This window comes from Pteropus medius, unplaced genomic scaffold (genome assembly GCF_902729225.1).
Source record: "Pteropus medius unplaced genomic scaffold, Ma_sr-lr_union100, whole genome shotgun sequence".
NCBI classification, from domain to species: domain Eukaryota; kingdom Metazoa; phylum Chordata; class Mammalia; order Chiroptera; family Pteropodidae; genus Pteropus; species Pteropus medius.
The window spans coordinates 2,128,429-2,147,498 of record NW_024343578.1 but is presented as its reverse complement, the minus strand read 5'-3'; the positions used below and the strand labels follow the sequence as shown (position 1 = coordinate 2,147,498).

The following is a 19,070-nucleotide window of genomic DNA, read 5'->3' as shown; positions in this document are numbered from 1 at the left end:
TTTTTGAATTGTTATAAAAATGGGTGTAGAACACGTGTGCCTTTATATGCACACAACAATAAATATTGTTGGAAGAATTATGGTTGATGATGAAGGAAAAAACTAGATTTTGACCCTGATGTTATTATTTTCAGTTTCATGGGAGCAAAGGCACCACTCACTATGAATATGCCATGAAATAATTTGTCATTTGGGGGCAATGGTGAAACCTCAGTCTTTCCATGTTGTTGAAATGGGTCCAGGCCACACTTGTAATTCTTCATGTTACTTTCTATTTTTGCAGCGTCTTGTGGAGGCTGCAGAAGAAGCACACCTGAAACATGAATTCGATGCAGATTTGCAGGTAACTGATTATAGTTTGAGTTAAACTGTTTTTTGTGTTTGTTGCCAAAGGAGAAACACTATGTATACCGGGAATACCAGGTTTCAGGGGTTGGGAAAGAAAGACTTTTGAGGGGATGGTACAGAGGTGGAATAAATGTGCCTATTTTTTGATAAGGCAGCATAGCAATCCTCAGCCATTTTCTACCATAACAGTGACAGTGGCTGATAGATAATACACACTCGCACGCATGTAACCAGATTTTGATGAACTCCTCCCCAGTTCTGGGGGAGTAAATCAGTCAACTGACAGTAATTACCAGAGCTCTTAATGGTACATTGATAAGATAGATAGCAGGTTATAGACACTTCGCTAGCAGCATTTTATGTGATTGAAAGCAACATTATGATGGATCTAATGTTGAATTGACTGTTAATTATATTTTAAAAATCATTTGCAGATGTGGGATTTGAACATCTACTTAATGAATTTCTTGTAGTGAATCTCATATCTAATCATGGCACACCCGTATCTGGTTGAGAAGGCTTTTGATGTTGTCTTATATATAAACAACAAAGTAGAAGGCAACAAGTGAATTGAATAATACTCGGAGGTTTCTTTGGATCCCTCTTGAGGGAAATTTTATCTGCACTGTCATGTTGAGTTCTGTGGCTTTTCTTCACTGCTAGAAAAACGGAAGGAATGAATTTTAATCCTCTTAATCCTTAAGTGTGTGCTTTGATAGAATATATCTCTTTTAATGGCTTGTGGTCACAATTAGAATATAGTGTTAATTTTACTATGTTTTTATTTAAATGAAAAGATAAAGACAGACATAATCTTCAAGCACACACACACACACAAAAAGATGGTGATACTTCGGCCATGTCTCTGTCCCATGCATATACCTCTTGTCATCATTCCCATCTATATTTTTTGCCTTGTGGATAAAAGAATGCACACTTAAATGGGGTAATTGAGGAAAGTTTAATAAACAGAACGTTCAAAAATACATGATACGAGAAAACAACAAATGATGGTGTTGTGCCTCAGGGCAAGCCCCATACCTGGCCTGAGGAGCAAAGGGAGGGAGTGGTCTCCAGAAGTCAGGGATAGTAGCTATATGGAAAGGGTACTTGAAAGAGGGGTACAATCACCTATGCTGAACTGGCAGGGATGGAACTTGCAGGGAAGATAATCCAATAATAGTCTGTAGCCTTCTGATCTCTTGCTGGTATCCACCGTTGGCTGAATCCAACTGTTGGTGTAGCTGAGCTGGTTTAGCCTCCTGCACTGAGTGGAGAATGGTGAAGAATGGATCTGCAGGGGAAGCAGAAAATCTCAAGCCTACCATCTGGGAGTCATTTTCAGGCATAATACCCCAAATGTGAAGCAAATAAAGTCAGGAATATAGCCAAGCAAGAGGTTCCAGGGGAAGGTGGAGACTTTCTGGCACCTGTTGGCAATATTGGAAGATGAGAGGGAAGCCAGCCCGGTCCTGTGAGCAGAGCTGCTAGAAAAGGAACAGAAGAGTCAGATGAATATATCGAACACCTTGCCTTCCTATAGCCACAACCAGGTGATAGTTCCAGGAAGACCCAGGGGCCATTTACTGGTCATCTTTGACTTCAATGTGCCTCTTCCTGAGAGGGTTTGGACTTCCTAGAGTGGGCCAGAAGGGATTGTAATGTAAGCATCAGGAGGCATCTTTATAAGTGTGACAATTGTAAGGACATCTGGAATGCGTTGCCAAGAGAAACTGTCCTCCCTCTCCTTAGGAGTTCCTGAAGCTTTTTCAGGAATATTTTGGTACTAAATGATAGAAACTCCACTCAAATCAACTCAATTGTATTATAACGTTGAATAAAATAAGAATCCATGAATCTACTTTGATAATAAATAAAATGGATAAACAAATAGATAAGCGCATAAATACATAAGTAATTGAGAAGGGAAAGCTCTTACCCTAGAATTCCAACTAATAAATATAGAAGACATGAAAGAGTTGAAAAATTATGGTAACTGATTCAGACAAGAATCTTCAATGGATGCTAAAACTAGCAGGTAAAAAGTTTGCTGAAGAACAGAACATTGGCAGTCCCAAAGCATCTGCCCACAAATTTACACATTAATTTACTTAATTACAAAGGGGAAAATAACACTTTATTGTGGAGAAAAATTGCAGACACTGTCTGAAACAGGTAATCAAAGTTAACACCATAAATGATGAGACAAAGTGACATCAAGTACCTACAGATGCGATGACCAGGAAGAATACAATGTCGCTTATATGGGGTTCTTCCACAATGTGTCCAAAATGTATAACCTGAATCTAATCATGATAAAACATCAGAGAAATCTGGATTAAGGAACATTCCAAAAAGTAAGTGGCTGGATTCTTCAAAAAAAGTCAAGATCAAGAAAGAAAAATATTGAGGACTTACTCCAGACTTAAGGACATTAAAGACATATGACACCTAAATACAACATGTGATCTTAAATTGGATTCAACCAGAAATGAAGATTTGAATATGGTCTGTACATTAGATAATAATATTGCATGTATGTTGAATTTCCTGATTTTGACCTTTGTGTTGTGTTTATATAAGTGAATGTCCTTGTTCTTGGGTGTTTCTGTACCCAGCATTTAAATCCATTGGTCCAATAGGAAGGAGTAAGTTTGCAAGAAAGCCAAAAAGATTCTTGGAAGTCAGGACTGTTTTAGAAAATCTATTTTTTATGGTTCATATAGTCAATTTTATTCTGAGATCAGATGTCTAGTAAAGGTGTGGGTAAGAGAGAGAATGATTTAATTGACTTTAGGGGACTTATCTTTCAGCAGAGGAAAAGTGTTCTGTGGTTTAGCTCAACTAACCTCAAGCTGCTCTTTTCTGTGTTTGGAGCTATTGTTATCTTTCAAGAGTGTTCTGACTTCTTTCCTATTATTGAAAGTTTACAGTAAAATCTTGGTGTAGCACAACTGATTTCTTGTCAGATGTGCTGTAAACACAAATGCAGCATTGGCATCTCTCAAAAAAAAAAAAAAAATGGAGGCTGACAAAATGAATCCTGGGAGTGTTATAGCTTTTGTTCTTTTGGGAACAAGGAAGGAGAGTCCAGTTATTTTTCCTCCCCAGTTGTCTGTTCTGTATGATTACATGAGAAATATCAAATGATACAGTTGTGCTCTGAACACAAGAGTAGATGTTCAAATAATCTGTCAGTATTTATAGAGTGTCTTTCATTACCCGGACCTCAGATGTTAGTGAAGTCTCTTCTGGGTCAGAGTAAACCAATTGCTCTTTTGTGGAAACCTGTAAAAGAGAGGGCTTTGAGAGAACGGATGTATATCGAAGAATGTGTGTTTGCTTAGATGCCGGCTTTGAAGCTGCAAAGCATCGGTGCTATTAAGCACCAGTCTGTTAACAGCTTGGGCGTCAGCGCCATTGCTGTCATTGGCGTAGCAGGTCTGTGCCTGGGATCTGAGTTTATTGCTGCGATGGTCCATTAGAGCTGATCAATTGTTAATCTAGGTTCTGCTGACCTCTTGGCAACCCTTGCCAGTAGATTGTTTTTTTTCAAAAAAATTTCAGACTACCATCTGCTCACCGTGAAATAATGCTGAGGAGGTAAGTCCCTGCACTATTAGCTCAGGAAGAGCAGAAGGAGCTGGGAGTCCATTTTCCTACAGGAAAAAAAAAAAGTGTTTTCGTGAAATTACCTAAACCATGTAGCTTCAAGTTGTAAAGTCTTAGCTCCCTTTGTTTCCAAGAAAGAAGAGGATCTGCCTCTTCTTTTACTTTAGTTTCGAGTCTGCGTCATTGCACCATTCATGTGCTATTAAAAATAATGAATTTGTTTTTTTGTTGGTAGAATCATCAAAAGTTACCAGAAGAAAAGTCATGCTTCCTTTATTGTCAGAATTTTATTTTCCATTAAAAGTTTCTCTTTTGGTCTCTCCAGAGGTTTACCTTTTTCCCCAGGGGTTTATTGCCTTGAAGTCGGCAGTCTCTTCTATGAGGTCCTTAAATAACATTGGATTGTTAATTCTTAACAAATATTAAGCAAGAGGCAAAATACAGCTTTTGAAGGGTAGCATGTGTAAACAACCCACAATACAGAGTTCTCTCTAGACACCAGAGCTACCTGGTCTTCACTGGCTTGAAAACTTTTTTTGTGGATGCTGGTGTCAGTTCAGCTCTTTGGCTTATACCTCTTTATCATGGCTTAAGGGTTCTAGATTGGCCTTCTCTTGGTTTTGTTCTTTATTTTCTGATGTATTCATTAAGGCAATTTTCTGTTTTAATTGTTGTAAACAGAGGCCTTGTTAAAATAGTATCTTTCCTTTTTTATTTTATTCTTTGAATTAACGAGGCTTTTAATGTTAAGCACGTATGAGATTAATGATTATAATGAAAACAAAGCTTTAAAAAACCGTGTCTTAATTATCACATGTGATCATTTTAGTGTTTAGCCTCATTATTTTGATGGCAAAACTTAACCTAGGGCTGGGGCAGAGTGGTAGGGGTGGACCCTAGCCCTGATTATCCTATCTGTTGGTAAATTTCCAGAAAACTAGGTATACCTGTAGTATAACTCAGAGAGAATGTCTTCCCTCTCTTATTTACTCTTTTTGAATTTTTCCACTGGCAATGAAGAAAAAGAAAAATGTCCTTTTGGCAGTTTATTAGAAACCTGCTTATCTTTGAACTGCAAACATTTTCTTTGAAATCTGTCACAAATAAGGGCCGATTGCACAGAGCTGGTGCACAGTGAGGGGGAAAAAAAAGAATTGTGGTTTTGAATTGTGTATCTTGCAGAAGCCTTTTCCATTACAGAGTTTTCTATAATACTTTTTTCTTTGTTGTTTTGTAAGTGATAAGGAAAAAAAAAAAAAGCCTGATGACATTCAGAGGGATGACAGAAGTGTGAGAGTGGAAGGGAAGTGGGGGGATACAAAGTGTCCTAAACATCCCTTCCTGGTCATCAGCAAGCTGCGGTCACCTATCTTTCAAACACAGTGGCCTGATTTTAAGTTGGGGTGAAGGATTTGGCGTGGAAGCGATGCCAGGGCTGCTGATGAGAAATCTCCGAGATAGGACAACTTATGATACTTGCTGGGTCTGCTTCCTCCCCTTCCTGGGGACTGCCTGTTGCAGTAGAAGGTTCGTGCTGGAGGAGACCCAGGGTGGGCAGAGAGAGGAGGCTCCAGAGCCCCAGCATCTGCTTGCTTTAGAACTTCTGATGCCATCCACTGGGAGAAGGAAGCTTTTTCTGGAAATGATTATAAAGGGCAGTGGAGCAGCAAGCAGCAGAGCAGAGCTGTCCTTTTGCTGACAGTTTCCCTGCTGGCAAGTCAGGCTTTGCCCTGGGGGAGAAATGTTCTGAACAAGAGCAAAGGACTAGTTTAGTGAAAGTACTTCCTGAGTGGAGGAAATGACTATCCTCCTGGGCTTTTTCATGTATTCCTGTCAAGCCCTAATCCTTTCTTGTCCTCTTTGACTGAGCTATGTGTTGAGCTCCTTGCTGAGGGAGGGTAATGGAGCACAGAAGACTCAGGCCCCAGAATTAGAAATGATGTTTTTCCTACAGATGGCTAATTGACTTTGTGCAGTAAACAAGATAGGGGTCACATCTATAAGAAAAATATATGAAAAGAGAAGGAAATTTTCACACTCAGTATTAAAATAAATGTTTCTTTTCTTTCTTTTTTCTCCCTGATCTAACCCATGAGAGCATGCCTATTGTTTTTATTTTTTTTCTTTTTATCAGCTTGGCAGGGGGTCACAGTTAGTTTTCTGCACTTTAAGATCTTAGATATTCTTAGTTAGGACTCAGCATTAGTCATTTATTCACAGACTGATGCGTAAATAGTGTCTGAGGAAATTTTAAGTGTGAGCATTTTAAAATCAAAGCCATTTTTCAATTGACATTTTCAGACACACACACACCATATGCATACACACTATCATTTTTGTTCATTTGGTTAGAACACTATAACTTTCTTAAGGTCAATGTCATGACTTTGAGTTTTGTGTTAATCAGTCATTTGGTCGTCACATGTTATGCTCATGACCCTGACTATTGTTCATATGAGAGTGGAAGACAGAGCAACGGGTGGAGCCTCAGCTTGATCCAGCAGAGAAAGCTTTGCCTTAGAGGTATGTAAATTTAGCTTCTAATATTTCCAGTCCCAACTGGACCATTTACATGTTCAAAGATCTGTTTCTGTGGCCTCTTTGCTCATTCATAAAATGACATTCTTGTAACATCTAGATGATTTCGGAGATCTCATCCATGCCATGATTTATTCAACAAATTGTTATCGGTGACCTTCTATATGTCAGACTGTGTTGTGGGCTTTCTATACAATAATATTTCTCAACTCTGAGCTCTAATGATACTTTATTTTTGTCACTTTTATGATGCTACCCTGTTTTATTTATGTTTTGTATCCATTTGTTGTTCAATTTAACATTTATTCGGAACTCAGTACGTTAGTCCCTGTTTTAGGCTGTGAGACTTCCACAAACTGAGAGATGACCCTTATTCTTCAGGAAAGTTCTAACCTACCTTTTTAAAATGTTTTTTTGTTTTTTTGTTTTTTTTAGTTGTTGCTTTAAGGATTACAATAAACATCTTTAAATTAATAGTAGGGAGTACCTAGACTTAATTTAGTTTATGAAGTACCATTTTACCTGAAACAAGGACTTTATAGCATGTTTCTACCTACCACCATCCTTTTTCTGGTGGTGTCATACATTTTACTTCTGTATGTTATAAAAGCCATAATAAAATGTTATTTTTTATTTTGTTTTATTTTTGCTTTGAACAGCTCCATTATAAAAAATTAAGTAAGAAAAAAGATAGTAATATATTTACCTGCATATTTACCATTTCTGGCACTCATCATTTCTTTCTATAGATTAGAATTTCTATCTGTTATCATTTCCCTTTAGCCTGAAGAACCTCTTTAAACATTTTCGCAATTCTGATAGCAACAACTTTTTTCAGCTTTTGTTTATCTAAAAATATCTTTATTCTACCCTCATTTTTTAAGGATAATTTTGCTGGATATATAATTTTTACTTGACAGTTTATTTTTTTTAGCACTTTCAAGAAACAATCCTATTCTCTTCTGATCTTTAATGCTTCTGATTAAATGTTAGCCATCATTCTTATTTTTGTTCCTCTGACTATAGTGAGCCATTTTTCTCTGCTGCTTTTAAGATTTTTCTCTTTATCTTTGATTTTCAGTATCCTATACAGTATAAGTAAAAGATGTTCCTAGAAGTGATTTTCTTTGTATTTATACTACTTGGAGTTTTGCCAAGATTCTTGAGTAGTCTCATCATATGTCATAATTTTTAATTTATTATTTTCTCAAAAATTTACCCACCCCATTCTGTTTATTTTATTATTTCCTTTTGGAACTTAAGTCTCACGTCTTTGATTAATATTGCTTAATATTGTCCCACAGGTCATTGTGGCTCTTTGTTTTTGTTTCCAATCTATGTTCTATTAATTGGTCTCTAAGTTCACTAACCCTTTCTTCTATAGTCTCCAATCTACTGTTAAACACATCCAGTATTTTATTTCATATATACTTTTAGTTCTAGAATTTTCCTTAAATTTTTTAGTACTTTTGATTTCCTGCTGAAATTCCCTATCTATGCACCAGTTATAGTCATGTTTTTTTTTTACAAGTCCTCAAACATATCTACAATAGCTGTTTTAAATCCCTTCTCTGTTAATTCCAGCATCTGGGTCATTTCTGTTTTATTAACTACTTTTTTCTTTTGAAGTCACTTTTTAAAATTTCCTTTTTTTCTTCTTCACATGTCTAGTAATTTTTTGTTGTATGATATTGTGATTATGTCTGATTTTTATAAATTTTCTCATTGTAACTTAGTGTAGTATCATCTATATAGTAGGTATTCTAAAAATACCAAATTTACTGAATTCAATTAAATTAGCATTAGGAAACAGTTATTAAAGAGATGAAGAGAAGAGAATGATAAACCACACACACATAACATGGCAACCTCCAGTGATTTGATCTTCTGCATTTTAATAGCATATAAGCTGTGAGTATAATATTGACTTCTTTGTTCCAAAAGAACCACTCAAGGCCATCTTCCAACTTCAAGAAAGAGAAAAATGCATTTTTTAAAATAGAATCTTAAAATGTAAACATTGTTTCTTAAAAATTTATAATGTCTAAGGCCTAATTATATTAATGCCATCTCCTATTATAGATCCAGATAAAGGTATTATTAATAGTAACAAATTTAAAGGCAAAAGTGCAACTTTGTAGTAATTATAATTGATTTGGTTTCATCTTACTTTATAGTTCAGAGGGAAATAATGGCATTATTTGTCCTTCTGAAGTTATCTTTTATTTGCTGTACAACATTTCCACATTAGTGACTCCTATTTTTAGAGGGTCTTTAAAAATACCCTTTTTAAACAAGTATGGGTTTAGAAACTCTGGGTCTTTTTATCTTCAATTTTATCAATAATGAACAATCTAGTAAAACCCCTCTGTGTTTTCCTCATTGTCCTAGTCTTTCTTGCTACATTTTTTTTTTTCTATCCTGACCATATATACCACTATTGTAGACAATAGTGGTTTTAGAATTCTGAATTATTGCTTCAGAAAGTACTTCCTTTCCTACCAAAAAGTCATTGGTTTTTATGTAATTCTTTCAACTCTTGGATTTTCTCAGTTGGGCTTTCTCAAAGCTGGGAATATTTATTTTAAATGAATATTTGTTTAAAACACATTTGTTTGAAATAATGTATTTTAAACACAATAAAACCCACAAATTCAAACTTTATTAAATATTCCAATTAACAAATACTTTTAAAGTTGTTTTATTGTTTTTATATGCACAGTGTGATTCTGGTGTTTCAGACATCAGCCAGGTTGGAAAGGGGGCATTTTGGGACTCCAGAGCCTTGTTTACAGATCTGCATTCATTAGATAAACACTTAGTGGTTCTGTTAATCATAATATTCAGGGTCCCATGGTACATTTCCAGAAACCTTAGTGTCTTTTGTTAAGATGGCTGACTCCAGAGGTCATTGGCAGACCCCAGAAATTGCTTCGGGATCTTTCTGCAGCAGATTATTTTTGGCAGCAATGGAAAATGCCCTTAGGTTGCTGGTTTTTCACCAAGGATCTTGTGGTCTAGGGATTTGCCAATTGCTGTTGAATTTGTAAAGTAAAACTTGAATCTGGTTGCTTTCCAGAAAGGACACAACTCAACAGAAATTTCCTAAGCTCATTTAAGCTTGTTAATAAAGCACCTGATATGTACAGAGATGAATTCGTTCTCACCTTTCCTACTTTCAGGTTAGTTTGTAATGCAGGTTTTCATAATATATAATGTATATTTCATAATATATACATAGCTCCAAGCAAACACTTTTGATATGGTAATCTTGATTCTTCCATGACTAACAATTTTAGTATATTTCTCTTTGTTGGCTAATTAATACTAATATCATGGTAACAATGTTAAGAGTGATAGGTACCATTATTTAAAATATATTCAGTGTAGGCAGTGGCTTAAGTGCTTCACAAGCATTATTTCATTTATTTTTCTCCCCACAATCCTGTGAGAGAGATGCTATTGTTATCCCTGGTTTACATATGGAGAAACTAAAGATTGAGAGGTCATATCACAGGCCCAGGGTTGTACAACAGTGGGTAGATGAGTTAGAATTCACAACCAAGTTTGCCTGGCTCCAAAGACCAATACATTATGTTGCCTCACTGAACTACAAGTTTCAAATTGACTTTAATTAGCACTGGACAAAATCCTATAAGGAAATAAATTTAAAGTGAAAGTTCTCATGGGTTATTTAAAAGGTCTATCGAATTCTTCAAAACAGGACTTTCTAGAATGGTAAATTCTGACCAGATAACCATAATATTTAAAAAAAAAAAACTTAATAAAATATAATAATTTAGTGAAAATGATTAAACATCAGTTTACTGATACTATTAGAAACGTATAAGGGAGACACTCCCTTATTCTGCAATGGGATCTATCCTCTCTACACAGTAACACAAATAGGTTCAAGTTATTTATGTGCTTGCACTTATGCTTTCCTTACACTTAGAATAAAACCTGAACTCCCCATGTACCTTACAAAGAGAGCATTACATAACCTGCCCAAGATTATGCATACATTAGCAGCCACCTCTAACTCCTTCCTTCGTGGGTGTTATGCTCCTGTCTCACTCACTTCTGTTCTTTGAGCTCCCCAATGTGATTTGTTTATTTTCTGTCTGCTCCAGCAAAACATAGCTCCAAGAGAGCAGGCACTTGACATGTAGTCAGATGTCCACAAATATTTGTTAGAATTAATTGAAATTTGTAATGGTGGTACAACTGCTAAAATTCACAGCTGACTGGTGATCACGAGTTGGGCATTGTTAGTAATTCATGAAGTTGTCATCTGTTTATTTCAATTAGAAAAACGGATTCTTTCTTAAAATAAACACTTATGCTTGACCAGAAGTGTTTCAATTATTGTTGTAATATTCAAAGAACTTTCCCTACACTAATGGCAGCTTTTTAGTGAAACAGTTGGCTTTTGTTATGATTTGTAATAAATTTGCTAGTTTTCCTCATCTAAATGATATTTTTTCAGCCATTTAATATGCAGTTATAAATATATGAATATACTAATTACAAACAAGATAATTAATTACATTTAATTAATATATTTAATGAACAGCTATCAAATTATTTTATTAAACAGATATGTGCTTATAGAGAAAACAACTTTAAAATTAGAAAGGAGGAAAAATTAGAAGGGAAACATGCTCTTGTAACTGGGATTTGCCCTCTTGGGAAGGTTCCCACCCTTCTTCCCGGCTGCCACAGTCCGAGCTATAGATACAGTATGTTTGTGGCAGGGGTAGCCTCTTACAGTACAAGTAGGAATTTGGAAGGAGACATTATCAGTCTCTTATAATAAATATTTGAAAGCAAAAATAGGTGTAATTTGAGGTCATATCTGAATTTTTGTGTCTAGCAGAAAGTGAACTTCTAACAGTGTCATCTCCTTAGAATATCTGTAAAACCGTTACTATCAGCCCCTCATGGAAAATCCTAGAATTTACATTTCACTTGCTCATAGCAAATAAAACAATATCAGAATACATAATCAATCTTGAAAAAAAATGGCCTTTCTCATGCTGGTAGTCATTAGTGGTGGGAAAAAGTAATAATTTTCTTCCTTGGAATATTACGTTAGTAGCCAGGAGGCTTAAAGTTTTGCTAATCATCTATGTGACCTTGGGGAAGTCATGTTTCCTTTTAGACTTTGTGTTACCTCACGTAAATGAGAGGTGGGACTGGTTTGATTCTCCCACTGATCTAGAACTATCTAAGTTTCTGAGGTTGTGATGTTTTACAAGGAAAGGGAGAACAGTTATTTTTCCATAGGGGGCACATTCATTCATTGTTTTGGGGGAATCCAACAGCTTCTACAGACATAGCATTGTCCTAAGGGAAACGTCTGTGAGAATAAAATTCTCTCTATTCTTTTCTTTGTTCAAACAGACATGAACTTCATACTTTAACACTGAAAAAGAAAAATTTCAAGGAAAGATTGGTTGACTGGATCATCCATAGACCCCCTGTAAATAATTTTATCATTTTAAATTATTTCTGAATAACGTTGAAGGACATTTTTTCTGTGTGAGTGTGGTTTTAAGAAGTTAACTCAGGAATTGAATGACTTGTTTTACTCCAAACCTTATTTTGCTGTATAGTTAAAGAAATTCAGAACCAAATCAAACCTTTGCTTTGACATATTTGGAAGTGATTATGTCGTGCATATGACTGTATTTATAATTTATCTTTCTTCCTAAAAGGTTTCAGGTGGTAGAGAATGTATAACCACCATGGAAAAGTTTTTTTTCTGTGTTTTAATGTCTTTTGCCATCTTATTCTATGTGAGATTGGCTGAAATGTAGCGGTTGTTTGACTAAAAGGAGGAAGGCTGAAGAGGGAGAAGATGCAGCATTATAGCTTAATAGTAATATTTTCTGAAACCCAGGTCAAGAGAATGATAGGCTACAAATAGCTCTTTTCTGGTCAGAATGCTTCTTTGATTACAAGGAAATAAAGGAGGATTCATTTTGCCTGATTATGTTTGCTGATTAATATTCCGGATGAGGTAGATATTAGTTGTTGAGAAAATGTCTTCTGGAGTCAGAAAAACACAGATTTGAATCTCGGCTCTACTAACGCTGAGACCCAGGGCAAATTTCTTAGCCCATGGGAGTCTCAGTTTCTCCTTCTGTTGTATAATCAGGATGATAATACTTGCCCTGTAAGGGTGTCAGGCTTCCATGGGCTTGCTGATTTACATGAAGTATTTAGCACACTGTCTGGTGCAGAAGATGATCCCACTTCGGGATAGCCATTATTATTGTGATCATTATTTTGACCAATACTCTGGGAACACAAAGAGGTTGATTACATTTATAATTGCATATTTAGTCTCTACCTCCTTGGAGGACTGTGAGCTCTGTGAGGCGGGGACCACATCTGTTTTTCAGTGTTGTAATCGGGGCTTAGGCACACAGCTGGCACTCAATAAATATTTGAAGAAGGACTGAATGACTGAACAAAGAAAATGAAGGGTCATCTCAAGAGTTAGATACTCATTAAGAAGGAGGTTAAAAGCATCATTTGCCAAAGAGAAAAAATATGATGTTGCTAGCAGAATTGATAGTAACTTCACAGCAGAAAGGCTGCCCAAGGCTCAGAATCGGAGCCATTTCAAGTCTCCTTGGGATACTGGTAGGCTACTAGATTTGGTGTTTTGGCTCCACAGAGAGGTTGAACTGAAACGAATTTTTGCCACACCTGTACCCTCTTGGCAGAGAGTGTGGCAGAGAGTGAGGGGGCCCCCTATCTAAGTAGGCAGAGAGAGCAGAAGACCTGGAACTATTTCCCTTCATAATCATCAGTCAGTGTTGGCACAGTAGGCTAGCTAATTGTTCAGTTTGGTTTTGTTGTTGTTTTAAACAGGTTACTTTATGTGTCAGAAGAGAAACACAAACAAGAGATTGCTGCTGGGACACATTTTATATTCCTCTTCCAAATTCATTAACGGCTCTAAAGGAAATCTCTCTTGTAATTGCCTTAAGCATTTTGTCTTCATTATTCTTTTTGACTCTGTGTGCCAATTTTTTTCTGGGACCTTCTGAATTAAAAGTGACATTAAACCCTAGGGCAGGTGGTTTTGGGAGCATGTAAATTTCCAGGAGCCACCACCAAGCTCTTAGAAATGTCTTAGCAAGATGGATATCTGGAGTCTGGGATTTTATTCATTCAACTTTCAAAGACAACATTAACAATTAGGTTAAAATCAGCCCAATTCTCTTTGGTTTGGAGACATCTCAGTTGAACCTTACAAATCTCATTTGCCCCATCCCCAGTGGCAGGTTATGACCAAGAATCTCAGTCACATCTCAGAGAGGTCCATATCCAGTCTCAGGTTGTTACCAGATCTCGACTCAGAATTATAAGGTGTGTCTTAAACACGTTAGACTGTCAGGTGTGGTAGCATTTTGAGGGCTATGACTATAGTATTTAATCCTTGCACCAGTCTGGTAGGGGTAGATATGTACTGTTATTGCCTTCACTTCATGAGTGATCAAACTGACATTAAAAGAAGATAAATAAATTATCCAGAGTCACATGGGAGGATGTGACAGACCTAAGATCAGAAATAAACTGCTTTTGATTCCATGAACAGTGTTTAAATATTATGCTTTTCAGAAAGCAGCTTTTGTTTATGAATATTTATTTATCATTTCTTTCTTTGATCTGGTATTGATGGGTGACTGGAAATTGTAATGAATTTGGAAGGTAGACAGACTATCAAAAGTACAGGTTGAATTCAGTTGAGTCAGGTCAGAGTCATTTTTATTTTCTTGCTCCATTGGTCTAGAGCATTGTTTCCTGCAATATTTGGTGCTATTGGTCCTACATTTTCTGAAGTTACCCTATACAATCCACATGATGCACTTTGGGATGCGGGGGACACTCTGCTCTCAAATGAAGCAAAAGTCACCTTCAGCAAGATGATTGTGCAATGTGCTTTTTGATGGTGTGTGGAAACATCTGTAATCTGCTGCGTTTATATGCCAGGGACTCTAAGTACTCATTGATTCATTAATTCATTCTTTCATTATTTTCTTGCAAAGGAAAAGATTCTAGAATATTTCCCTTGAGACTTGAAACGGCAGGCAGGGAGGCAGCAACAACTGGGGCACGCTGATACAGTGAATTAGACACACTGTACTCTCTTTGTTTCCTTCCTCTGCCTTTTTTTTTTTTATTATCTTTAAATTTAATAGACTAAAGATGGCAAAAAGGCAGAGCAGATGACACCGCTCTTGAGCAAGGAGGGTCTTAGGAGTCCCTTGGGAGTGTCTGGATGAGATTTAAGTTATTGATGTATATTTTTCCAACATGGCAGAAACCAGCCCTGGATTTGAAAAGTTCACCTGGACTCCACGAGGGGAAGTCTGTTGTTAGTGTATTTGCTTTTCTGGGAGAGGTAACTGTTTCCTGCTGCATGGTTATGTTAAGGGTCGGGAACAGAGCACGTTGGAGATAAGGATTTAATGAATACGTATGAGAAGAGGAGATTCAAGCCACCGAGCAGCATATTGCCCTCGGCCAATTCCCATTTTAGGATGGTGAGATATTTAGGGTAGTAAATTTCAGACAATCATGGAAGATATTCAAGGGGCATTGGGGTGAGAGATATGTCCTTACCTGTGTTTTCAACAGCAGGTGAGTGGTCCACCCAACTGAGAGCCTTATGAATCACTGCTCAGTTTTGTCCATTGTCTTTGCTTTTTAATTCATGTAGAGCTTTAAAAAATATGATTACTCCTGCCCCCTGTGCTCATTATTCCATGTGGTAGAAAGAACGTGCTTTTAATTTATTCTTTGCTTCTAATTGTAGTGTCTGCACGTCAGGGTTCACTGGCTAGAGAGAGAATGAGCCCTGCTTTTGTAAAGCAGTTAATTGAACCTGGTAACGATTACTGTCAGAAATCCCCAGGGTTGTGCTGGTCCCTGTGCATCATCCCTCATGGTGGTTTGCAGCATCTAGTGTGCTGGGACACTGAAGATCTTCCAAGAGGAAACAGCAAATTGGAGTTTGTGTACTGCAGACCCCGACTGCAGTAACATTAGTAACCTTTTCTGGGTTCATACCTGTCTCTGGTGCTAGAGACTGCTGAAGGGAGTGTGCCTTTTTTGAAATGTTTAAGAAAATGTTTGCAATACAGGCAATAGACAAAGGACCAGTATCTAGGATGGGGACAGAACTCCTCCATATAAATCACAAAAATATCACAATAAAAACTGCTCCATATCAATCTACTGCAAAGAAACAGTAGAAAAATGGGCAAAAGATATGAACAGTCACTTGACAGGAGTAGAATTACATGGACAAAGATGCTCAATCTCACTAGTCATCAAGGAAAACTAAATTAAAGCAGTGAAATACCATTTTTACCAATCAGTTGGCAAAATGATGATGATGATGATGATGGTAATGGTGATGGTGGTGATGATGATGATGATGATGATATCAAATGTTGATGAGACCTGTAGAAATGCGGCTCCAGTGTCATAGCCATACCACAGAATCTTGTAAAACTGCAAGTGCACAGGCCCTACAAACCATCAGCTCCACATCTTGCATCTGCTTACAGAAACGGTAGCACATGTGTATTGGAAGGCAGCATGACTTGATTTAGCAAAAACCCACAAACTGTCTAAATGTCTACCTATATGGGAAGGGCTAATGAGACTGTGGCATATCCATGGAATGGGATCCTAGGTAGTAGCTAAAAGGTATGAATCAGATCTGCAGGTAATGGCCAGGATGTGTATCGTTAAATTTACAAATCCATGGCAGGACTTAAGAATTATTTGTGAAATAATTTAAGTTAAAAAGGAAAATGATCTTGTATATTTTTAGTGTCTATATACCTCTGTTATTACAGAGGAAAAGGCCTGTTTATAGCATTTGTACACGAACTAGGGATTAGCAGTGTGGTCAAAGGGGACTCTTAGCTGGGATGCTTATTACCTTTTTACAAGGAAATTATTTGGGATAATCAAAATCGAATTTTTAAAAGTTTTTGAAAGAGAAAATGAAGAAATTAATTAGTGGGTAAATACCTATTAGGACCTCTACTTGCCTTTACAGTAGCCACAGAGGGAAGCCGGAGATCAGAGCCACCACCCACAGAGTGCTTGCACCCACTCCGCTTCATTCTCTTATTGGATGGGCCTCAGGATCCCGCCCCTGAGGGGTTCTGATGAAGATCAAGTGAGGCTGTGCGTGTCTTGCTCTCTCCTGCTTCCTCAGCCCCCAGCACAGTGCTTCTCATGGAGCAAACATGTGTTGGATTGATATTGAACTTGGATATCTCGTGTGTGGAGTGTTCTGTTGACTGTGACTACAGTTATGTAACTGGCAATAGATTATCATCATCTGCCTTACATTCAGGAGTGTCCCAGGCTTCAGATTCTGGAGAGTGGATGCCATACACAGGCCCTGGGTTTACATAAGCCTCTTTTTGGCCATCCTGAGCAGAAAGTCCCTTAGCCCTGTATAAAAGAGGGCTTCCGACATTCCAGCTTGAGGCCTTTCTCTGACCTGCCTGGAGCATTAGAACCAGGGCCAGCTTCATGGGCCTGCAACCGGTGTGGGCACACAAGGCCCCATGCTCAGAGGGCCCCACACTTGGTTTAATGCTATTCTGATGCCATCTTGAAATTCTTAATTCTCGAACACGAGGCCCAGCATTTTGCTTTAGAACTAGGACTTACAAATTATGTATCCAGTCATAGTTAGAGTGACTTATGGGCCCTGCCCTTGGCCAGGCGATGAGGAGAGCTAATGAGAACTCTGGACCCCAGTTGGAAGAGAAGCTTCTGGCTGTGGCTTCATGAAAAGCAGACAGCTCTGATGTTGAGGCAACAAAAGGAGCTCTTTATGACAGTGTGGACTTTCATGTGTCTCAAAGGAGACCATGGAATCTGTGTTTTTGCCCTGAGGGCGACAACTACTTCCTGCCTTTGTACTTGAATGCATATTAGAGGACCACAGCTCCTGGTGGGCCTGCACCTCTCTGAAGGAAGGCTTTACTACATGACTGCTAAAGATGACGAACCTTCATCCTCCTGGTGGATGACTGTTTTGCATTTTAGTCAGATCTTGAGCTACAAGGCTCCACACTGCGGGTGATGGATCAAGTAGCCTCAAGGCAGCCTCTGCCACATCCCCAGGAGCTTCTGGTCTGTCATAGTCCAGTGCACTTAGATTTCTTCATACTGCCTCTGCTTACAGTTTCTATGCTCTCCCTGTATCCCTGCATCCTCCATACCTCACATGTCGCTGCATTCCTGTATCTCTGCATCTTCATATCACCACATCTCTGTATCCCCACATTCTTGTATCTCTGCATCCCGGTGTTCACAGCACTGGCCCTGGGGAAGCAGGAGGAGGAGATGAGAAGTATCCCCAGCTATTTCTTCTTCCTGAAGCAATTAATGAAGGAACATGGATTTAGAAGTCAGAAAGATCTAATTTCAAAGCACAGTGTGGTCATTTCATAGGTGGTCAAGTGCTTAGGCAAGTTACTTAACCTCTGCATCACCGGTTAAGGATTACCTGAGAAAGGGATCTAAGGCACCGGAGTCACAGTTGTTTAAGCACTTTATCACTCTGTTTCTCTTTTCCTGGAATTTTCACTAGTATCTCTGTCAGCCCCTCTCCCATCTCCAGCTGTGCCCTATCTGAACTGCTGTGGGGATACCAGAATATGGCCAAGACAAAGTGGGTTTGGGTTTTCCTCTGATAATTCAATGCACATTATCATTCATGGAGAAGCCCCATTATTTCCTGTAGTTTCACTGAACAAGCATAGAGATGTAAGCAATTCTGAGGCATTAGGCCTTGGGTCAGGCACTGAGGTTGGGGGAGGGGCCAGGCCTCAGCCCTTGAGCATCTCACAGCTCTGCCTTGTTAATCAGCAGAGAGCAAAGCCTTTGGGAGACATTGTTCAGTGAGTGATTTTGCTGGCTTTCCATAGACTTGGATTGGAGACTGACACGTGGGCTCATTGGTAGCCCTGGTTCATAAGAGCAGTTCAGATCAGTACATTCCTAGCCTTGGAGACATCAGGCAGCTTAGGGTGCATTGGAGGTTGCTTGGTTTAAATGGGACTTGTTGAGTTGTTCCTCCTGGTTTGATCGTTTAGTTTAAGACTATAACCCAAGTGTGTATCCTGGATAACTTTTCACACCGATGTCTATCTCTGGTTCATAGTGGGCAGGAGAAGAGGCCAGGAGCATGTCTGTATCACAGATATGCTAGTTGGTTGACACATTTTTATTTGCAGTCTAAAGATAATAGGATGTTTGCAAAGTTTACTTCAGGCACCAAACCCTTATTTATAACATACTTTTTTCTCAAGAATGCCATAAAATAGCAATAATTTTTATAGCTCCAGATTATTTTGATCTTTTTCAGCTTTCCATTTTTGTTATAAACTGTACTTTATGTGTCTGTCATAATATTTGCCTTCCCACTCCTTTTAATGGGTTAGGATATTTTGGAATCAATTACACAGTGCTTTTGTTTCTCACATTAAATGTTCCACCAATTCTTCCTTTAAATA

The 19,070-nt window shown here is 37.9% G+C and overlaps 1 protein-coding gene across 4 annotated transcripts in view; it reads left to right on the top strand.

Moving 5' to 3' along the window:
• CACNA2D3 (calcium voltage-gated channel auxiliary subunit alpha2delta 3) overlaps nucleotides 1-19,070 on the top strand; it is a 793,860-nt gene that overhangs the window by 228,885 nt on the left and 545,905 nt on the right. For all 4 annotated transcript variants that reach the window (XM_039867421.1, XM_039867422.1, XM_039867424.1 and 1 more), the window contains one exon: nucleotides 284-343. In XM_039867421.1, coding sequence (XP_039723355.1) covers nucleotides 284-343 — 60 coding nt within the window. The remainder of the gene's footprint in view (nucleotides 1-283; nucleotides 344-19,070) is intronic.